The sequence below is a fragment of the Trifolium pratense genome, linkage group LG4, assembly GCF_020283565.1.
Source record: "Trifolium pratense cultivar HEN17-A07 linkage group LG4, ARS_RC_1.1, whole genome shotgun sequence".
Taxonomy (NCBI): Eukaryota; Viridiplantae; Streptophyta; class Magnoliopsida; order Fabales; family Fabaceae; genus Trifolium; species Trifolium pratense.
In genome coordinates this window covers 18,171,950-18,195,150 of record NC_060062.1, presented here as the reverse complement: position 1 = coordinate 18,195,150, position 23,201 = coordinate 18,171,950, and the positions used below count along the sequence as shown (strand labels likewise).

Below are 23,201 nucleotides of genomic sequence, written 5' to 3'. Positions count from 1 at the left end.
TTCATGTGGGCTTATCTATTAATACAATCGTTGTGTTAGTGTTTGGATAAATTACTAAAAAGTGTTTATCACAATTTCATAGTTTACTTATGTCATATTTTAATGAGCTCTTATGATATGCTTATTATTAGGCTTAACATGAAGCTTACGAAAAAGTATACCGCTTCGAATTCCGCCTATTCTATTCTACACAATAATAATATTTTTTAAAAAATTATTTTTTAGTCAATCTTAAACTTATCCTTTTATTTATATATAGTTATTTTTTTCTTCTTCACATTTATCTTTTTAAAAGTATTCCACTTATCTTTTTTAAAATTTATCTTTCTGAGTCAATCTTAATTTATTTTTTTTTATGTAAAACCAATCTTAAATTTATAATGGTTTATATAATGACAAACACTTTAATTTATAAGCTAAATTCAAACACTTTAATTTATGTAATTACATTTTTTGTACATCATTTCTTCTTTATTTTATCTTTTTTTAAAGTATTCCACTTTTTTTTTATAAGCTAAATTCAAACACTTTAATTTATGTAATTACTTTTTTGGTACATCATTTCTTCTTTATTTTTTTTTTAAAGTATTCCACTTTTTTTTATAAGCTAAATTCAAACACTTTAATTTATGTAAGTACTTTTTAATATACATATCCAAATAAATAACTTATTAAGAATAAAAACTTATGATGTAAACTTTCATATTAAAAGCTCTATTACTATAAACATTCGTATAAGCTATTTTTCTAAACGTACTCTTAATGAGTTGATATTGTTAGATAATAGTATCATTAGGGTTTAAGTATTGGGCTTTATATGTTATTAGTATTAGTAGTCCATTAGAAATTATTATAAATTGTCTTGTAATCCTTATCTTGTTAAGTAATGCAATTCTAATATTATTGAAACCCTAGCCGTTATTGTGTTTCTCTCTGAACTTTAACATGGTATCAGAGCTTAAAGCTTCAAACACTACCCTACAAGCTTAAAGTTTTAGTAAGCTTTAGCTTGAAGGGTAGTGTTTGAAGTTTATAGTATTTAGTATGTTTTTTTCTAATTTTGTTAGACAAACTCACAATGCTTCTTGTTGATGCATCGTGAGTTTGAGAGTAGGTGTTAGAGCAAGGAATTCTATCACATTTGAATCCGGTAAGGAAATACTCACATTTGAATCCGGTGAGGGAATACTCACAATCTGAATCTCCGAAACCTGAAGCTGAAATCTGAAGCTGAAATTCGAAATCTAAAATCTGAAGCCGAAATCTGAAGCTGAAGTTGAATCTGAAGTTGAATCTGGAGCTATTAGTTAATTTAGTTTATTTTCAGAGTTGATTTTATGACAAGCTTAAAGCTTAGTAAGCTTTAGCTTGAGGGGTAGTATTAAAAATAAAATTTAGTTAGAGTTAGTATGATTTTCGTTTTTTGTTTAACAAACTCTCGATGATTATCTGTTAATGCATCGTGAGTTTGAGCGGAAGTGTTAGATAATAGTATTATTAGGACTTTAAGTATTGAGCTTTATATGTTAGTAGTCTTAGTAGTCCATTAGAAATTATTATAAATTGTCTTGTAATCCTTATTTTGTTAAGTAATGCAATTCTAATATTATTGAAACTCTAGCCGTTATTGTGTTTCTCTGTGAACTTTAACATGGTATCAGAGCTTAAAGCTTCAAACACTACCCTACAAGCTTAAAGTTTTAGTAAGCTTTAGCTTGAAGGGTAGTGTTTGAAGTTTATAGTATTTAGTATGTTTTTTTCTAAATTTTGTTAGACAAACTCACAATGCTTCTTTTGATGCATCGTGAGTTTGAGAGTAGGTGTTAGAGCAAGGAATTCTATCACATTTGAATCCGGTGAGGAAATACTCACATTTGAATCCGGTGAGGGAATACTCACAATCTGAATCTCCGAAACCTGAAGCTGAAATCTGAAGCTGAAATTCGAAATTTGAAATCTGAAGCCGAAATCTGAAGCTGAAGTTGAATCTGAAGCTATTAGTTAATTTAGTTTATTTTCAGAGTTGATTTTATGACAAGCTTAAAGCTTAGTAAGCTTTAGCTTGAGGGGTAGTATTAAAAATAAAATTTAGTTAGAGTTAGTATGATTTTCGTTTTTTGTTTAACAAACTCTCGATGATTATCTGTTAATGCATCGTGAGTTTGAGCGGAAGTGTTAGATAATAGTATTATTAGGACTTTAAGTATTGGCCTTTATATGTTTGTAGTCTTAGTAGTTCATTAGAAATTATTATAAATTGTCTTGTAATCCTTATTTTGTTAAGTAATGCAATTCTAATATTATTGAAACCCTAGCTGTTATTGTGTTTCTCTCTAAACTTTAACAGATTGAGTGGAGTAATCAGACATGAAGCATCGAACATTTGCATATGAACCCGTTCTAGAAATACCTACTACATGATCTATCTCTTGTATTTCAGTTGTATTTTTTTTTTTTTTATGAACAATTATACTACTTTTGGCATATTTGATCCATTTCTTAAATGGATATTTTTGCATTCTAAAATTTAAGTTTTGATATAATAAATGTATTCTGCAATTTAGTAAAGTATATCCCAAAATTTCAAAAAATAATTTTTCTGAATGAGTACTATGAAAGGGTAAATATCATATCAGACAGGTAGAGTGTATTAAATAAAACGGGAGTGCAAAGAGTTATGATGAAAAAAATATGTTGCAGAATTACCTTTGTTTTATCATACACTATTTGGGCTTCTATAAAATCCTAACTGGCCCAATAAAGATTATTTATTTATTTATTTTTTATAAGATTCCTCAAAATGATTTCCCTCCCACCCCTACATTTAGCTTTTCACACTAGTTTTTCACTCTCCATTTCAACTTCCGTGGAAGAGACTGTTCATTCCTCCACTACTAGTTTTTCGGTATGTAAATTGTTTTTCGGTTTCAAAAATTTACCAAAAAACTTTTAAATGTTGTTCCGGTTTTTACAATTTTACTAGAACACTTTCAATAAGTGTTCCGATTTATAACGCATCTCCATAAAATTATTACACTCGAATAGTTGATTTAAGTATTTCGGTTTGTTTTTCTAATTGTTTTTTACATAGATATTGCAAGTTCTTAGACAGGCGATACATGTCAAACATGGGTAGACACTACAGCTACATTGACAACTACATAGAAATTATTAGAAGTAAAGTGTGCATTCTATATTCATTCAATGTAAGGCATTCACCTTATATAGGTGTTACAATGTTTAGCACATAAGCCAAGCAAGCCAACTAGAAAGCAGGCCTTGCAAGTCTTAGGCCCATAAGCGCGCCCCGAGCCTACACACCAACTATATAACAGGCATGGTAGATTACACCTAACAGAAATTTGATACACGAGAAGTTATAGTAAATTGAATTGGAAGTTTTGAATTACAAACAACGTCACTATTAATATTACCATATCAGATACAAAGATCGAAAAACGAGGAAGAAGTGACGAGTTAATTTTGGGTTCTGATAGAGGTGGAACGTATTGAAGCAGAAAGTTGAACATAAAAGTGCTACTAAAAAGTGTTTTGGTCCATTCAAAATTAAATCAACATCGTCAAAAGATGGTTTGGATGGAAAGTTTAGGTAAAATGTGGATTTCACAACCACAAATTACCTGATAGATATGAAGAACATCCCTTTGTGAACCTTTTAACTGTAGATGAGGATAAACATGTTGCGGATATGACAAAGCGTCATATATCACCAATACACGTATTTTTATCATTGCAAGAGCAAAATTCGAAGAATGTTACTTGGATCATCCAAATATATAAGAACATGAGTATTCAACAAAAAAGAGAAAATATGACCTAGGACAGAGATACAACAATGGTTGAAGACTTTTAAAGTTGTTAGATGATGTGAAATCTGTCAACAAGAGTAGAAGAAGAGGTGGTGGCTCAGATGTTACAAGAGATATATTTTGGGCACATCCTTCAACTGTATTTACGAAGAGATGGTGTTTCATTTTGAAATTGTTCATAAGACTGGACCAACTTGGGTCAAGAGGCGAGACAAAAACTGGAATTATTTATCTCAATAAACCACTTGTCAACTTTTTTATCCTCTAATACTCCAATTGAATATAAGCAAAAAATAACTTTATAAGTTCATTTAATAAACATGTATCTGGACAATAAAATGACTCAGATACATGTTTTATCCGATAAACCTAAAAGTTATTTTTTGCTTATATTCAAAATTGGAGGGAATAAACAAATTATATTAAATATCAAAATAATTTTTGTCAAATATAATACAAGATAAAATTTGTCAAAATAATTTTTTGTCAATCAAATATAATACATACAAGACAAAATTAGTTAACACTTTAAATTTTTTATTCAAAAAAAAAAAAAAAAAACACTTTAAATTTTTATCAAAACTATCCTATATTAGTATGTCTTACCAAAAGTAGAGAATAATCTCTAGGTAAATTCTAATATGACCACTTCATCAAGTGGTTCATAGTGGACCAGTCATGAATAACATTATAACGAATACAAATTTTACAAATTCCACCGTTGGATTGAAAGTTTACATCATATAGATCATCCATAGAAAAATTTAGAAAAATTGAAAATCATTTAATATGTTATTGAGACACATCAACTTTCAATCTAAAAATAAATTTCGTAAAATTCATATTTAGTAGATCACTTGTCTACGATGGACCACTTGTGAAGATGATCCAACGTAGCATTAGCGATAGATCTAACTTAAAACAAGTAAATAAAATCCAAAACTTTGACAAAACATGAGGATAAGGTGGTGATGAAGAACTATTTGTGAATGGTAGAAAAACAGCCACGTCTTCCTGGACATAAACATCGTACCCCTTGCCGACAAGGTAAATACCTATTGAGAAGCAAAACAAACCAATCTTAAAATTGGTTATTATATTTAAGATTGCAAATAAGGTGAGATACAGTATCGCTATGTTTGGAACTAATTTATCCAATAACTGACGAGAATAAACTACGTGAGAAGATTTGTATGCGAATTTTATTTGTATATTTGATAAATATTTAAAAAAAGCGTGTATGTTTGGTAACACAAAAAGCTAGCTTATACCTTATTATATGTGTTTATAATCTTGTTTCAATAAATTATATGTGTTTGGTAACAAGTTTTTTTTACTAACTTATAGTTTTTTTTCCATATGTTATTTCGGGTCTTAGCTATGAGCTATAGCTAAAAAGCTAGCTTATAGCTGATAACTGAAAAGTTAGTTAATTAAAATTAAATTGTTTGGTAAAATTAACTTTTAAAGTGGTTAATAAATATAAAATGACATAATTGATGATGAGTAGTTTTTTTTAGAGTGACTATATTAAATTAAAGGGTAAAAATGGAATAAAGTGTAAAAAAAGATATAAGCTATAAGCTCAAACGCTACTTGAAATAACATCTAAAAAAAGTTATAAGCTAGTAAAAAAAGCTTGTTACCAAATACCTCTAATTTTTTAAAACAAGCTTATAAGCTCATATAATAAGCTATAAGCTAGTTTATTTGTGTTACCAAACACACGTAGTATTTGAGCTTATAACTTTTTACACTTTATTCAATTTTTATCATTTAATTTAATAACTACCCACTCTAAAAAAAAAACTACCCACTGTAAAATATGTATTTATTAATTAATTTAATTTAAATGGTATTTTTTGTTGATATAATTTTTTTTGTTAGAATGAAGTTTCGTTTTTTTACGGATTGTATGTATTAAATTTTTTTTTTTATGTTATTACTTATAGATCATGTTTATCAATTCAATATTTAATATTATTCAAATATTATACGGTATAATTTGATCATTCTCCTAATAAAAACATAATTTTTCATTTAAATTGAAAAAGATAAATAAAAAAAATTAATTGAATTCATACATCATATTTATTATGTAAAGATGAAAAATATTTTGAAATAAATCAAAATATTAATTAAGAATGTTTATATATATATATATATATATATATATATATATATATATATATATATATATATAAATTACCAAAAATAAAATAAATTCAACATACATGTCCTTTTATGTGATTTTATATTTATTAACTACTTTAAAAGATAATTTTACCAAACACTTTAATTTCAATTAGCTAGCTTTTCAGCTATAAACTAGTTTTTCAGCTGTCAGCTAACTTATCAGCTAATAGCTGCTTATAGCTTCTTTTTATCAAACAGACCATATAGCTTTTAGTAGTTTATAAACTTGTTTCATAAAATAGAGGTGTTTGGTAACAAACTTTTTTTACTAGCTTATAACTTTTTTTCTGACGTTATTTCAAGTAGCATTTTTGAGCTTAGCTAATACCGTTTAACTTTTTATTTCAATTTAAACCTTATTATTTTAATTTCTTTATTTTTTTAATAACTCACGTACAAAAATAACTACTCGCTCACATAAAATAATCATGTACTTTTATGTTATTTTATGATTTCAAAAGCTGAATTTATCAAACACTTTAATTTCATACTACTAGTTTTTCAGCTATAAGCTAAAAGTTAGCTTATCCGCTATCAGTTAACTTATAGTTTAATTTTACCAAACAGAGCCTTATATGATTGACTATATTCCCATTTGAATGTCTCATACATATAGAGTTTTTTTTGTTACGATGATATTGATACGAGTTTCCACCGCTATTAGTTATGACTAATATCGATTAGGGTACCTGTAGGGCACACAAGGTGGATTCTTCCCTCTCAACTGAATTTTTTCCATACGCATTAGTCATGAATCGAACCGTTGACCACATATTTAAAATGACCAAAACTCTTACCACTTGAACCAATTCATATCGGTCATATAGAGTTCTTTTTTAAATTGCTAATAATGTTTTTTAAATTGCTAATAATGTTGTTGAGACACTCGTTAATATCTATAAAATCAATGCATCGACTTATGCAAGAAAAAAGAAATCAATGCATTGAAAATAAAATTTTTTTTTTTACCAATCGTTAGTTGGTTTAGTGGTGATTGACGTTGAACTTGGTAGGGAGGACCGCGGTTTGATACCCCGCAACTGCGATCGGGAGAGGGCTGAAACTATTTGATGCCAGAACTGACCCCCGAACCAGATTAAGCTGGTGGTTAAAACAAAAAAAAAAATTATTTTTTGATATTTATACTTTTACTGTAATAAAATCTTTTAAGTTTTCCATTTCAATATTAGTTACCAAAATTGGAAAATAAAGTTTACCAAAAATGTTTTAAGGTAAGGAACGTTGCCTTAAGAGGAAATAAATACTGCTAAATTTGTGCGAATAAAATGAAAAGCATTATTGCCTCGTAAACCTCGTATAGAGCCTATTATCAAAAAAAATCAAGGAGACATAGCTTTTGTCTTTGTGTGTTTTCCACCGGCACGTTTAGGTCGTTATTTTTGGCCTCTGTGATATTGGCCATCCTAGCTGGCCTGGAGGAAAATTCTCGAAGAAAGGTGGTAACACGTAGCTTTCATTCACCCATTATTTAATTTTTATTTTTATTGGTCAAGACAGTCATTCACTCATAGTGAAGGAAAACATTATTTTTTTAAAATATAAAAAAATAATCTTAAATTTTGTATACTTTATTTTTTTTAAATATAAAAATATAAATTTTTTTATTATAAAAAAATATTTCAATACAAATTTTTTACATAAAAAATGTTGCATGTCCAAGAGTTTTAACACGGCTCTATATCCAAATAGAGACCAAACTCAAAATCTTAGTTAAACCGAAAAAAACTTGTGTCATCTTAGTTAAAACATACTCTCTCCGGTCTTATATATAAGAGAGAGTTTACATTTTAGATTCATTAAGAATTCAATGTATTTGGACCATAATATGTTTTAAATACATTAGATTCTTAATGAATATAAAAAGTAAATTTTATCTTACTAAGTTAAAACATCATGTATTTTATCTTTAAATAGTAGTTAAAACATGGCTTAATTACTAAATTGGTCCCTTAAAGACATTTTTTGTTTCAAATTGGTCCCTTAAAGAAAAAAAGGTCCAAATTGGTCCCTTAAAGACTTTGCCGTTAAACATTTTGGTCCTTTCCGTCCAGAAACTGTTAATTTGTACAGGTGGCAAACTGAGTGCTTACGTGGCATAGAATGACTAGGCAAAAAAATAAGTGATTGTGTATTTAACTTGCCTTGTTGATTTTAATCAAAAAAATAATTAGGGTTCTTCATCTTCATCCATTCTCTCATTATTATTCAATCATCTTCTACATTCCAATCCTCCTCTTCTTCTTCTCTCATCGAAACACTTCTTCTTCTACATTCAAATCATGTTGCATTTTGGGCGCAACCTCTTCCACATCACTGGCGTTCGAGTAAGCTCATTTCATCCAAACCCATTTCCCCTTTTGTTCAATCTATCATCCCCATCTTCTCAAAATTCAATTTTTTGTTCACCCATGATTTTTTTCACTAGTTTTATTTCTGTTATTAGATACCCTTTTAGCTCAAAACCTTCATTTGTTTGATTCAGCACTTGCACCCATTTGGGTGTCTAAGGTTTTGGTTAATTTGATATGTTGTGGTCGACTAGGAATGTTTTTAGGACAGATTTTAGGGTGTTTGATGCTTTGTTTGGTGTTTTGGTTGAATTGGGGATGCTTGAGGAAGCTAGGCAATGCTTTTGGAAGATGAATTGGGGATGCTTGAGGAAGCTAGGCAATGCTTTTGTAAATTACATTTGAATCTAAAATCTTACTATATATTTAGCATTTACTACTTTGTCTAAGACAAATCACCATTTTAGTATTCGAAAGTGAAACTCGTTGTCATATTAGTTTCTAAATGTATTAAAATTGCAAATATATTCCTAGTATCTCTTTTGTTAGAAATTTAATGCACTAAATTGACTAATAAAAAAATACGTTTAACAAACAACTTTGACTATCTAAAAACATATTTGATGACCAAAATCAATGTGACAATCAGATACCCTTCCAATGACCAAAATTGTGATTTGCTTTTTCTTTCTTTCTTTCTGTGGACAAAATACGGTTTTAGGACAAACACGAATCTGAATTCTCTCAAAGACTTCCTCCCATGTTTCTCATGCTGTCATAATCTTTGACTATTCATCCGTGATTTTTTGTCTGTTTTTTTTCTTTTTCTTCTTCTTCTTTGTAAGAGGAGTGAAGGCTAGACATAAAAGCCGGAGAGGATTAATTTCGTACAAACACTGTATAGGAAATAGATTGCCGGCTATAACTGCATTAACGCAATTACATACCAACCGTCTGATTTAAGCAAATGATCAATATTATTTTGATTTAAATGTATGATAACCATTCGATGTGAAATCAATGGATGAGATCAATTATTACGTGTTAGTGTGTTATTGGTCCAAGTTGTGTAGGATGGATGGCACTGTTACTGTATTAATGACCGGTAAGAATGACCGGTAACCGAATCAACCGGTCTTCCACCATGAAAGAGAAAATGTTTATATATTCCTTTCCCTCTTAAAACGGTTCACAAAGCAAAAGTGTTGCTTCCCACTTCCCTTCTCTCTCTCATCCATTACTTCGCAATGCTTTCACTCTCTCCGCCGATCAAATGAACTTTCGTTTTCTGTGAGTTTCTTCCTCCACCTCTCCCTTTTCCGGTCACCGGAAAAGTTCTCCGACGATAATCTTCATTTTGCTTTGTATTTCTCTCTCTCTATAACGACTTCTTCAACTGCTTATTCGATTCGATCGGAGAATCATCATCGCCGCCGTCGGCGAAGTTGAAAGTTAGTTGAACTTATTGTAGCTCAAATTTAACAAACATCTGGAAAAATAAACTATAAATAGTAAAATTAAACTTAATAGCTTAATAGTTCAGTTTAATTGAAGATTAAGTGCTATGTTAGATCTTAATCTAAACGATGAGAACTCGACCGATTCGACTCAGAACATTAACTCACCAATGATTTCGGAGAATTTTCCCCAAACTTCATGGAATCAAATGGTGGAATCAGGAACATCGAATTCTTCAATATTCAATGCGGACGGTTCAAGCAACAACGCAAACGATGAGGACTCGTGTTCCACGCGCGTTGATGACGTTTTCACTTTCAGTTTCGATATTCTTAAAATGGAAGGTTCAAACGACGTCGTAACGAAGGAGTTTTTTCCTGTGAATGGAGGAGGTGATGATGATGAAGGTTGGTGTAATAATTGGAAGTTGCAAGCTACGTCATCGTTTCCTGTGAAGAATGGTTCAGTTGATCTATCGTTTAATCAGAATGAAGAGATGAAGATTGTTCAGCCTCAACAACAAGCTAAGAAGAGTAGAAGAGGACCAAGGTCTCGAAGCTCGCAATACAGAGGAGTCACGTTTTACAGAAGAACTGGAAGATGGGAATCACATATCTGGTTCGTAAATGATGCATCCGATCTATATTATAGTTCAGATACATTAATTGTTTAATTTAATGAATATAAAGTGAATGGTTGATTTTGGTAATTTGTGGTTGAATTGAATTAATCTGACAAGTTTTATTTTTTGGGTTGTATTTTTGTAATTATTATTTGGTGTAGGGATTGCGGGAAACAAGTTTATTTAGGTATGGGTTATTAATTTATGAATTAATTATACTATATGAGTTACTATTTTAGGCATTGTTTGAGTTTTGATGAAATTCGTGTTTGATTTTTGTAGGTGGATTTGACACAGCTCATGCTGCTGCTAGGTAAATCTTTGAAGATATTTTCATTTTTTGTTTAATTCATTTTTCATTGTTGAGTTGACTTGGAACTTTCTAATTTCAGAGCCTATGATCGAGCTGCAATTAAGTTCAGAGGAGTTGGTGCTGACATAAATTTCAATCTGAATGATTATGAGGATGATCTTAAACAGGTTAGAGAATTCTCAAGTATTTGATGAATATGATGAAGCTAGTGGATCATATGATTAAAGTTTTCAACAATTTTTTTACTTAGACGAAGAATTTATCCAAAGAGGAATTTGTGCACATACTTCGTCGTCAAAGTACTGGTTTCTCAAGAGGGAGTTCAAAATACCGCGGAGTAACACTCCACAAATGTGGCCGTTGGGAAGCTCGAATGGGACAATTCCTTGGCAAAAAGTGAGGACCTATTTTTCATTCAACTTAAGTACTATGCTGCTATGTCTGTGATTACAATGAGATATTATCATATTAGGAATTCAAGTACCTAAATGACCAACAAAAGCGATTCAGTTTCAGCTTAATTCTCGATGCACTTTTAGGCTCTTTATCGTGTTCGGAGATACATGTCTAAGCTATAGTAGTATGATGCATGTTTCTGAGAATTGAGAAACAATTGGCAAAGGTGTTTTGGTTTGGTTATAGAGATTGCAATGCTTTGCTGCAGGTATATATATCTTGGGTTATTCGACAGCGAAGTAGAAGCCGCAAGGTCCTAGTCACTAATGAATTATTACATCCTACCTTCACTAAATTTATTACCTGAATTAAGCTCATTAGGATTGCATCCAACATGTATCTCCCTTTTGATTTTCTGAAAATCAGGGCTTATGACAAAGCAGCTATCATTAACAATGGAAGGGAAGCAGTGACTAATTTTGAGCCCAGCACATACCAAGGAGAGATGAAATCTGCAGCCAACAATGAAGGTACCAACCACTATAGCATAGATCTTATTTAAATTAAGGAGTGATTTTTAGAATATTAAAATGTTCTCTATGTGAAATCTTGTTTGTATTTGCTTTCTACACAGGTGGCAGTCAAAATCTTGATCTCAATTTGGGCATAGCCACACCAGGACCTGGTCCCAAGGAAAATTCAGGGAAATTTCACTCCCCTTCTGTCCCTTACACAAGTTCAAGGGTATATATTTGAGCTTTATAAATATAGAATTTACTTTAGGTTTCTTCTAATTTATGTGGAAAAAAGGTTGATAGTATGCTTTATACTCTGCGAAGAAGAACTCTTGCTTGTAGGCTGTAGCATTCATGGGTTCACTTCTAGCTAGTTACAACCTGTTTTCCTTTGACCTCTTTGATCTTTGTAAAACTTTTCATATTTGGTATTGTTGTATTAGTTCTTGATTTCTTCTTCATCTGTCAATAATTGACTGGGTTCTCTTCATTTGCAGATGGAAACCAATGTTTTAGGAACCGGTAATCCATCTTTGAAAAGGCTATTAGTAACTGAAGAGCATCATTCTCTATCGAATGGCATGTATCCCGCTTTCTTTCCCAATGAGGTGATTTCACTATCTAGTTTTTAGTTTTACAACTGGAATCGATTGCCTGTTTCTGTTGAGTACTACTTCATTAAACCTTCTCAATTATCCTTGTTAGTTACTGACTTCATTAGTACACTAAAGAATGAATGACTTTTAAATTATATACTTGACAGTAATAGATGATTTTTTTTATGTTTAGTGATCAACTATTATGAATTCTATAAGCTTTTGGTACAATCTGTTGTTGAGCAGTGAAGGGATATTGTCCATATTGTGTTTATATATAAATAAATATAATAAGTTTAATAACTAATGGCTCGTTTGGCCCAGCTTTTTTTAGAGCTTATGCAAACAGCTTATGCACTTTTTATATATTATTATAAGTTTGTCAAGGTAATTTATGATAAAATAGCTTATAAAATTACAAATTTCACTAGTGTGAATTTATAAAATAGCATAAAACCTAATTTATATTGCATAAGCTCTAAAAAAAAACTAGGCCAAACGGACCCTAAGTATATAGACTAACATCTTAAACTGATTTTACAAATATGTCTAATTATTTTTGTTATCTTATCACATTTTTATATAATTTCTTTAGCCTCTTTGCACGATGACAATAGGGTAACATGTAATTGGACATATGCATAGTTGAATTGTACTTAATATTTATTTCATGTTAATCTATCTTTGACAAAATGAGTTGGTCCAAAATGTTCCTAAAATATGTGGAGTGATCATGTTGGAAATCATAACATTGGTTCAATGTAACTGTCATAAGTTGAAAATGTGCCTAAAATATTTGGAGTATGGCTAGAGTTTGAAAACAGTCCATCATTGGCATTCTGATAATATTTTCCTTAAACTTTCTGCTGCACCATTTTATTTTGGTAGCCTAAACTAGAGGTTTCGTGCATTGAGCTTTGATTGTAAAAGATGGTTCAAATATTTTGCAGGGAAGAGCAGATAGTATCGGCAAAGATCCTTCCAAAGGACACCCCAATTGGGCGTGGCAACCTCATGGCCAGATCACTGCTATCCCAATGCCACCAGCCTCTGCAGCAGCAGCATCATCAGGATTCTCAATTTCGTCTCCATTTCCATCATTGACTCCCACATTTCCACCAAGATCTATGAATACAATTCCTCATAGTCTCTATTTTACTTTGCCCAATGTACCCAACAGCAACGCGTCTCAATATTATTATCAGGTTAAGCCCCCGCAGGCACCACCCTAGCCTATCTTGTACTACAGATGGAAAGCAAGCAAACCATAAAAAGTGTTTGCATTCAAAATTCTTTTGTATGATTCAGTGACCAACTTGTGTATAGTGAGACTTGTCCACTGATTTATGCCTTATGTTGGGATAAATCATCCTTGAAGAATTGCTATTTTTTCTAGTGCACTGGTATTACAATGGTGCTGTTTTCCTCAAATTAGATGTTGGTTGTTTACATTCATGGTATTTACCGATTAATCTTTCCTGATCGATAGTTCATGATATTTGACCACCAATCTTGAGATTATAGGACCTGATTGTGCATACAGAACGCGAGGTAGAGTTCTATGTTTTTCTCTGCAAAACTTAACCTGTTTTGATTGCATACTATTATTTCATTAAAATTTCTTAGTATAGAGCAGTGTTCAAGATTTTCTATGATATATATATTTCAGGCCGAAGCCCCTTCACCTCTAGTATTTGAATAGATGCAGATGCAATTCAACAGATTAGGCATAGACAGATATATATGAGTCGATAGACAAATACTCCTTTGAAATTGTAAAAATTGACAAATACTTCCCATAAATTCTTTAAATGTCAAATATCTCCTGAAATTTGGGTGACGTTTGTGAAATTACTCATACCTTCATTTACTCCGTTAGTGGTGATGATATGGATGTTAACTACATGTCAGCATGAGTCCACGTCACAGGAGGAAATTTGCATATAAAAAGAAAGAGGAATATATATATGAGGAGGGATATATTAACTCCAAGAGTAAGTTTCATATGTTACTCCAAATCTTGGCCTTCAATAATTGTTAGGGTGAAACATTTTTCCCCCCTTCACCACCAGTTTAATCTGGTTCGGGGGTCAGTTCTAACATCAAGTGATTCCGGCCCCCTCCAGATCACAGTTACTCCAAATCTTATGTTAACTCCAAGCGTAAGTTTCATATGTTATCTTGGCCTTTAATTTTAATATCAATTAATGGCTCTGATTAATTGATAATAATTATTAAGGTGAGACTTATTTCTTTGATGTATTAGAAACAATTATTAAGTGAGGAAACTCTTGTCAAGTCCACACAAGCATGCTTCCCTCTTGTCCAACCGTACACTAAAACATATGCAGGTCTAAGCGTCAATCTCCCTTCTTATGGGTCAGTCAAAAAGTTCACATGCGCCTCTTTTTTCACAGATACACCTGCACGCTTAAAAATGTCACAAAGAACATCTCTAACAAAGTCATTCCTATGTTTGAATCCTGGAAGCTCCCTACAATGAACTGTATGCTCTCCAAATTGATCCAGGCAAGCTTTACGACAAACAGGACAAACCTCATCAATAGGAAATAATGGAATCATGATGTGGTATCTGAGAATAGTGTGGTACTCCACCGGTGACATATGTTGTCCCATCGATGGGGATAGTTAAAAGGAAATCTTGAGCATGACATGCTTGCAAACACCCAAAAACTGCTTTCTGTGTAGTTGTCATGTCAAACTTGACTTTCATATCCTGAATGATGACATGCGTCATTACATGAAAATAAGACCGATTTCAAGTGTTTTTTAGAAGAATTGTAACTCATTTCATGGAAGAATAATGCACTAGTTTGAAGATATTTGCAAAGGATGAAAGTAGCTGAAAAATGAAGAAAAATGCTAATATTCTGTTTTTTTCGCCCCAGGCGAAAATTCCTGTGCCTGAGGCGAAAAGTCCCAGTTGAAAAACACCTCTCTGTTTGCTATTTCGCCTGAGGCGAAAATTCCTGTGCCTGAGGCGAAAATTTCACCAGAAAAAGTGCCTCTCTGTTTGCCTGTTCGCCTGGGGCGAAAATGTTGGTGCCTCAGGCGAAAATTCTGTGCCTGGGGCGAAAATGCTTGTGCCTGAGGCGAAACTCTCATTTATTGACTCCGGTTATAAAAGGAAAACGCAGATCTGAGAACCAGCATCGAAAAATAGCATTGGAAACATCAATTTTGAGAACTTTTGAAGATCAAGAAGCTTGGAGACAAGGATTTGAAGGTGGAAACACATCAAGATCATCTTGTAATCATGCTTTCTTTCATTTCTTTGATTGTAATTTCTTATTTTCCTAACATGGTGTTATTTACAAGACCACAAAAACTTGATAACAAATTAGCAAGTGTACTAATTTATCGTTAAGTAATAAAATTTATAAAGTTCGTATCCGCAGGGATTGTTTCAATCTTGACAAAACAATTGTATCGTATTTAAGACGTAAATAAAAGGGGGGTTTCTTTGTTTTAAAGTTTAAGCATAAACTAGAAATAACTTAGGATTCCAAGTAATAAAAGAACAGTGATTGATCCTTTTGGTTCATCTAATTACTATTTCTCTTGGTAATTTCATGTATGATTACAAATTACTCAATTCAGTTTCACGATTAGATTAAATCAAAAATGATTATGCCCAATGTCTTGGTAACACAATCCTCTCTCTTGATCATCGATTCCTAATGTCTTAGTAATCTATGATCAATTGAGGTTTATAAACTTTAATCTTTTAATCTCAGTTAACAATCCGAAATGTCTTAAGTGAAAGTTAATTGATCAATCATTCCTAGATCGATCATTCATTCCTATCGTCATAGTAAAATAAATAATTGAAATCATTACACAATTGATCAAGTCATGCAAAGCATTAAGCACAAGGAATAATTGAAGAAACTAACTTCGTAATTCATTGATCATATCATATGATAATCACATGGTTCAAGATAAATAGAAATTAGAATTCCCTGAGGATCAATCTAGAGTTTAGCTACTCATGATAAAATAAGATAAAACAAAGGGAAGAGAAAATTGAACCAAAGAAGTCATAAGCTTGCAACCACTAACTTCAATTCTCCATTCCTTTTCACTGTACGCAGCTTTTTCCTCATTCCCCTGTTTTTCTTTTCGTTCGTGATGCCTCCTCTCTTTTTCTTCTCTAGTGCGTGTGTTGTTATTTGATATAAAGCTTTTCTATTCTCTTGGTGGATCGGATCCCATGATGGCATAAGGCCCACGTGCCTTTTAACTTGGCAATCCATAGCTTTGTTTTCTATTAGCACCAACCAATCACACTAAAACACCTATTAAAAATGTTAAGTTGAACCAAGAAAATAAAAACTACACAAAATATTATTTTAATAGAGAAAAACACTTAATTGACACAATAAACCAAAAGTTGAAATTTATTTAAAATGACTCTAAATTAAACATTAAACTAATAAAATGATATTAAAAACTTAATTAAAAATACTCTAAAAATAGCGACGGGTGAAGACTCATCACTGAACAATTTTACTAAAAATGTCACTCGCAAAGCATGTTGGGATTTATGAAGGATGGTGTCCTTACTAGTGAAACTTCTAAAGTCATAAGTCGTAAGCATATTACAGAGACTATCCAAGGCAATGTCAAAATCAGAGTCCATACCATATATTCCACTATCTCTCAATATGTGATCTTGTAATACCTAAGTATGGGCCCTGGAAGCCACAAAGGCAAACGAGGCAACCTCAACTACTGAGTACAAACCCAACCCTGCAACCCTAATAGATAAGGAAGCCACCCTTCATTGAAGGTCCCCAAAGTTAGGACATTCACCAACCCCAATATCTTCAATTGCACCTCGCAACTCTTTATCAAACAACATAGATGCCTCCTCCGTGTGAATTGGTTGACACGTTCTTATGTCGAAGAAAATTTTAGCTATGCACATGCATGATCGGGGTAAAAGGAGCTCACTCTATGGGTTAACCGAGGAAGAAGGTGCATTAACTCAATAGCCCTGACAGCTCTCTTCACCGTCCCTCCGAACAATTTCACCCCTAACATCGGTCTCCCAATATCTGAAGGGAACCACCCTTCATGAAGTTTACTTCCATCGCACGAAGGCCAAAAGATCTCAGTCTTACGGATATTCAAAGTAAGGCCTAATTTTGGTCCGGTCTCTCGAATGATATCCAGCGCTTTAGCCACTTCCCTTGAATCCCCTACGATAGTCTTATCATCAAGATACCAAGCATGGAGAATAAGCTTGCAATTGACTCAGATCTTATGAACAAGAGGGTGTAAAACAAGAGAAAAAAGGAGCGGTCCCAGCGGATCATCTTGTTGCACTCTAGTAGACGACATAATGTGAACATCTCCAATGTACAACTTTGCTCCTGTCCATAAAGAAACTCAACCCACAAAGAAATAAAGGGACATATCACCCTCGGCTCGTGCAGTAGTGCTGACATGTCTACCATGTTGAACGTATTCGAGAAATCTACAGTGAGCATAGCTAAATAACCACCTCCATGTCGTTGGCTCAGCAGCCTGTTGGCACTGTGCAAATTGGCCTCTGCGCCACCTGATATCCCAACCCCAAACTGAAAGTCGTTAAGGTATTTGGTCACATCTTTGCCGACTCCTTTCATAGCCACATTGGATATCAGGTGCCTCAAAATAATGTCTACTGCAATAGGCGGTCAAGTTTTAATAATGGTGTCAAAAGTGCAGAGGCTACAAACTCGGACAAACTCATTGGACATCTTCCGCTAGCCATAAGTTAACATAGTCCGGTTAAAATTGTCATGTTTAATATTTTATTTTTTAATTCATAGTTTCATAACATGTGCCTGAAACATGGTAGATGTTGTACGTAGTATTTTTTTTCTTTTAAAAAACAAAAACGGATAGGATTGAAACGTGAATAAATTTCCATGACTTCATTAAAACAAACGTGTGGCTCCAAGGAAGACAGACACCCCAATTGGGTAGAATATGGATCATAGAATGTGTGGCAGGGCTTTATTTTCCCATCTTTTTTTGTCTATATTGTAATGTGATTCATTCAGTCCTATAATTGTTCATATGACGTGTGACTGACACTTTTGTATCATTAGCAATTAGCAATACGAGTACAAGGAGCCAAGCCAAGGATGGAGGACCCCTCAAATAAACCAAACCACTGCTGCTGCTGAGAACTGAGACAGTACAGTACCTATATAATGGGGTGGTCACTATCTCCCGACAGGCAGGTCAATATTATAAAGATGAAAAACAATTTTAGCGGGATAAACGATAGAATCTTCCCATTATAAAGGGCTAATCAAGAAAAAAATTATAGGGGGATGAGTAAATCGTCCACATTGCAGGGGAGTAAACACATATTATCCTAAAATTAATGTAAATTGTGAAAAATAAAATTTGTAAAATTTTGGGACACAATATTATGTTTTTTGACAAAAATTCTGGGACACAATATTATAAAGTGTTGTATTTAATTTTTTTTGTCAAGTAGTATAGCGGATAGAATTTCTCCTTTTAAGATGAATAAATTGAATATCAAAGTTTGAACACTATTCTCTATATATTACGTGCAATGTTCCTACTAACTGAATTATACTCACAGATACATTTGTATTTATTATTAATATATTAAAATCGATTACCACCAAAGTTCCTAAATTATCTCTATTGCTTTTAACCAATTTGCAAGTTTTATATCCTTAATTGTAATTTCACTAAGAAAAATATAAAAAGAATAAAAAAACAAATATATAGAAATAATATAAGATAAATACAAAAAAAAAAAGATGATATGCATAAAAATAGGAACAAAACAAATTATAGATACAAACAAAACAGAACAATCTATACACATAAAAATAGGGAGAAAAAAAATAAGAACATTATTTAGTCAATAAAAAAAATTATATGCTTCAAAAAAATATATAGAACGAATACGAAGAAACTGCATAAAAATAAAAATATAGAAATAATTAATAAAAAACAATACTTTATAAAAAAAAACATAAACAATATTTTTCATGAAAAAAAAAAAGAAACATAAACAATATTACTATCAAGTTTGTTTTCAAAAAAAAAATATTACTATCAAGTTTACTACTAACCACTAATAATATTAATAATAAATTTAATTAGTATCAAACTTACTAAATTACCCAAAATATTCTTAATAAAATTCATAATTTTTTATTAAAACTATACACGGGACCATTATTTACCACTGAAACATAAAAAATTGAATTAATAAATTTACAAGAAAAAACACAATAATTCCACTTATATTTTAACAATATTATATAATATTTTTTTAAATATTTAATTCTAAATAAATTTTCTACTTTAATATAATGACAAACTTAGATATCAAATAAAAGTCAATGGAACTAGTTTGGTATTTTAAAAGCACAATTCATAAAATATGCAGCAATTCACACTAGCATACACACATTCGATACAAACAATGAATTGACAAATAGTACGAGTTTTGGGCCCCTTAAGTAATGGTCAGAGGTTTAATTTCTAATTCTTTCGTAAGGAAAAAATTCAGTTAAGAAGAAAGAACACATCTTATGTGCACCACAGATTTTTTTATGAAGATTAGTTATTCTAAACGACGGTAAAAACTTCGTATCAATATTATTATGATAACTAAAAATTACACATTCATGTTCCATGTTAACCTAAAAAGTTACATGCATTTTGAAATTAACACTCAACATTATTTTTAAGGGACGATATAAAAAATTACATGCAATTGTGTCTTTTGTTTACTATTGAAAATCCTAGTTTCAAAATAAAAAATTAACACTTCAGAACCGTGGTTAATGATGTATTTATCCACACTTGTTGTCATCATATACGATTTCATTATTTTAGAAATCACTCAAAGGAATCCTTGATTAATCTATTGCTTGGCTCATATGTTAAATGGGATATCAGATCAGGACATGGTGAAATTCCTAATATTTTGATATTAAGCTAAGTGACAAAGTACATCCAATGCATTTTTTACTGTATTTTCTAAAAAGTCCAAACCAAAGACTTCAGAATTATTGTGTCTTGCTTAGCTTTAATTATTATGATGAAATTAGAGCTTGTAGCCCCTACTGCGATATTTATGAATATTTCTCTCCTCAAAAGAATAAGTGATGCCCTTGCTCAAGTGGATCCTAGAAACCCAATGGATGCTTCTTGTCTGGCATTGAGAGCAAACTAAGAACAAAACATATGGGGCCGCATTATGTTGGGGTTGATTGTCGAGTCTCACATCGCATAGTTTCTTAAATAAAGAAGAAAGTTAAAAAAATTAGCTATTGGAGAAGTCTGTCAAGACTTACATCACGTACAGTGTTGATTCTGAAGCAATGGGGAAACCAAAGCTATATATTAGATATGTTGTTTCTATTTCTGATACTAGGGGTGTCTACTAAATAGATAGCGAGCCCGAGAGTGTTTGCTGCCTAACTAGTGGACCGCATCAATACAAAACAGAAACAACAAAACACTTTTGGACTGAAACGTGTTTGTACATAACGAACCAAATTCAATGATGTTCATCACAACATCAAGGTTCATATGAAAGAACAGTTTAAACAATTTGTATATCTTGAGACGACATTGATGTGTCCACCTCCAAACCAAGTCAAAACTAAAGGTGCGACGAAGAGGTCAAGCGGTCTACATTTGAGCATGTATACTCGCTACCTAACCAGCCGGGGGGGTGTGTGTGTGGCAGGGGGGGGGGGGGGGTAAAAATTGGAAGCTCGAAAAACGCGTGGCGGGAGGCACGAAAAGAAGAACTCGTCATTTACCCTCCTATAAAATATAAGTGGCAGTTCATTATGAATGTTAATTGTTGGTGCCAAATCTCAAACCTTGTATCCATAAATATTAAATAACCTTAACTCTATATTAATTCTTCCTAACTCAGAGAACGGTCCCCTTGGGTGGTAGGTTATTGATATATTAGCATGTTTGGATCTCAAACAATATACAATAATGTTTAAGACGTCGTTTTTTGGATTAAAATTCCAATTATTTTCTTGTGCAAACACGTGTTATTTCACTTCCTGTAAAAATGAGACAATATCTTTTTTTTCGAAATATTTATAATTTTATATATGTTCAAAATAATTATGCATAATAAAAGACAAATCGACAATAAATTGTAGAGATAATTCTTTTTAAATGTCAAAATCAATTTTTTTAAAAGTTATATCTATAGATCTAAGAAACACAACATCCAGTTAGATATTAATATTATAGATAAAATTCAATGTCATGTTATATTTATATTAATTTATATTAAAATATCATTTTTAAATATATTTTGTCTATGAGATATTGATACCTAACTAAAAATTGTGAGTACTAAGAATATTAACTTTTAATAATCGAACAATTATGATTATTGTTGGTCTAAAATTATTTTCTTCATTTAAAAAAATGAGAGTAATCTTTCATTATTTAAATATGTTTATTCTAATATTCTTTTATGTGGTGAAAGAAGGCTTTTTATTAGCAAAAAAAAAATATGTATACAGGAGAAGCAAATAAAAAATTTACATATGTCTAATGTGCTTAATTTAATAATATATCATTTACCAAAAAATTTAAAAATGTTGGGGGGACTGTGGCCACCCCCGGCCCTGCTGTGGCTCCACCAATGACAACATCACTATACATAATTATTTGAACTCGGCAAACACAAATGATATAAATGCAAATATTAGTACTTTTTGGTAAACCAAAGGTATCCTCTGTGCAACTGCAGAGACTAATCTTCTCGAGGTGACTGAGATTCATAGAGTAATTTTTATAGTAGAAATGGAGTAATTTGATTCCCAAATTTGAAAAATAGTAAATTAAATTATGAGATTAAAATTCATCAATGAATACACAATAGTCTGTCATCTAATCAACCATACTCAACAAAATGCATGATATCGGCAAGTTGTACAAATAGTGCTTCTACTACGCCCAAATAGTCAATAATTTCTCATAGAAATTTACCGTCTAGTTTCTTCCACAACCTATTACTGTAGTTTGTTAAATGTGTACTTATAAATTGGTTAATATTAGCTACAAATTAGTTTAAGTTCGTTAGTTTAAAATTGGTAATGTAATTCTATACTAATAAAACAACTTTTTCTCATTCATTTGATTCTAAATTTCATCTTAGTTAATTTTTCTATTTCTTAGGGTCTACCATGCTGCTCAACGACCTCTTTCAAAACTAGTGGTAAGACTCAACAAGATCAACCATTCAACCCATTATATACATCTCAGCATCAAACATGTATGAAAACATTGTGTTGCTCTCCCCAAATAACCTAGTCTACCTAGAGCACTTATTTGATACACAGCACATGGAATAAAATGGAATTTAATTTAAAAATAAATAAATAAATCAACAGCAACCCTCATTTGATGGATGAATAACCAATCTCAATTGAGAAAACAAATGTCAACCACGAACGATCATATTTTACTTGTGTTCCCCCCAAAATTATGTTCATATACAATCCAAGATTTTCTAACTGCATAAAAAAATTAAGACAACCGACCACTAACAAAATCATGCCCCTAGTCATTCATGGCAATGTCGATGCTGGTAACAAAATCATAAAACAGCTAACTAAATGCAAACCAAACATCCGAGAACAAATAGGTGGAGTTGTAAGCAATTTTCAGCACCGTCTATATTAAGAGTGTGATCACACTATTATATTGCAACGGATATGCAAAATGGTTGACATAAAAACTTATAAGGATATTGGAGGAAAAACGAATACAAATAACGTTTTGGGAAGAATATAAAACTAAACTAACAAATCATCCCTGCGTTCAATGGTATTTCTAATCACATGCACCTTTCTTGTTCAGTAATCAATTTAATCTATTAATCCACTGCTAAAATAATTTCCCTGTAACTATT

The 23,201-nt window shown here is 31.7% G+C and overlaps 1 protein-coding gene across 2 annotated transcripts; it reads left to right on the top strand.

Moving 5' to 3' along the window:
• The first annotated feature begins 9,526 nt into the window (after positions 1-9,526).
• Positions 9,527-13,666, top strand: LOC123921704 (ethylene-responsive transcription factor RAP2-7-like). 2 transcript variants are annotated; one of them, XM_045974353.1, is made up of 10 exons: positions 9,527-10,411; positions 10,577-10,602; positions 10,698-10,728; positions 10,808-10,895; positions 10,979-11,124; positions 11,393-11,437; positions 11,551-11,654; positions 11,759-11,868; positions 12,137-12,247; positions 13,186-13,666. In XM_045974353.1, exons 1-10 carry the CDS (start codon positions 9,900-9,902, stop codon positions 13,465-13,467), a joined length of 1,455 nt encoding a protein of 484 aa, XP_045830309.1. In that variant the 5' UTR covers positions 9,527-9,899; the 3' UTR covers positions 13,468-13,666. The 2 variants fall into 2 exon arrangements, with proteins under 2 accessions (XP_045830309.1, XP_045830310.1); XM_045974354.1 differs by lacking the exon at positions 11,393-11,437.
• The last annotated feature ends 9,535 nt before the right edge of the window (positions 13,667-23,201 follow it).

Excerpts from the sequence above, each read along its gene's own strand:
- LOC123921704 (XM_045974353.1), top strand. The coding sequence starts at position 9,900 with ATGTTAGATCTTAATCTAAACGATGAGAACTCGACCGATTCGACTCAG. Across the intron at positions 11,125-11,392 it reads GGACAATTCCTTGGCAAAAA|GTATATATATCTTGGGTTAT; the intron begins GTGAGGACCTAT and ends GCTTTGCTGCAG. Across the intron at positions 11,655-11,758 it reads ATCTGCAGCCAACAATGAAG|GTGGCAGTCAAAATCTTGAT; the intron begins GTACCAACCACT and ends CTTTCTACACAG.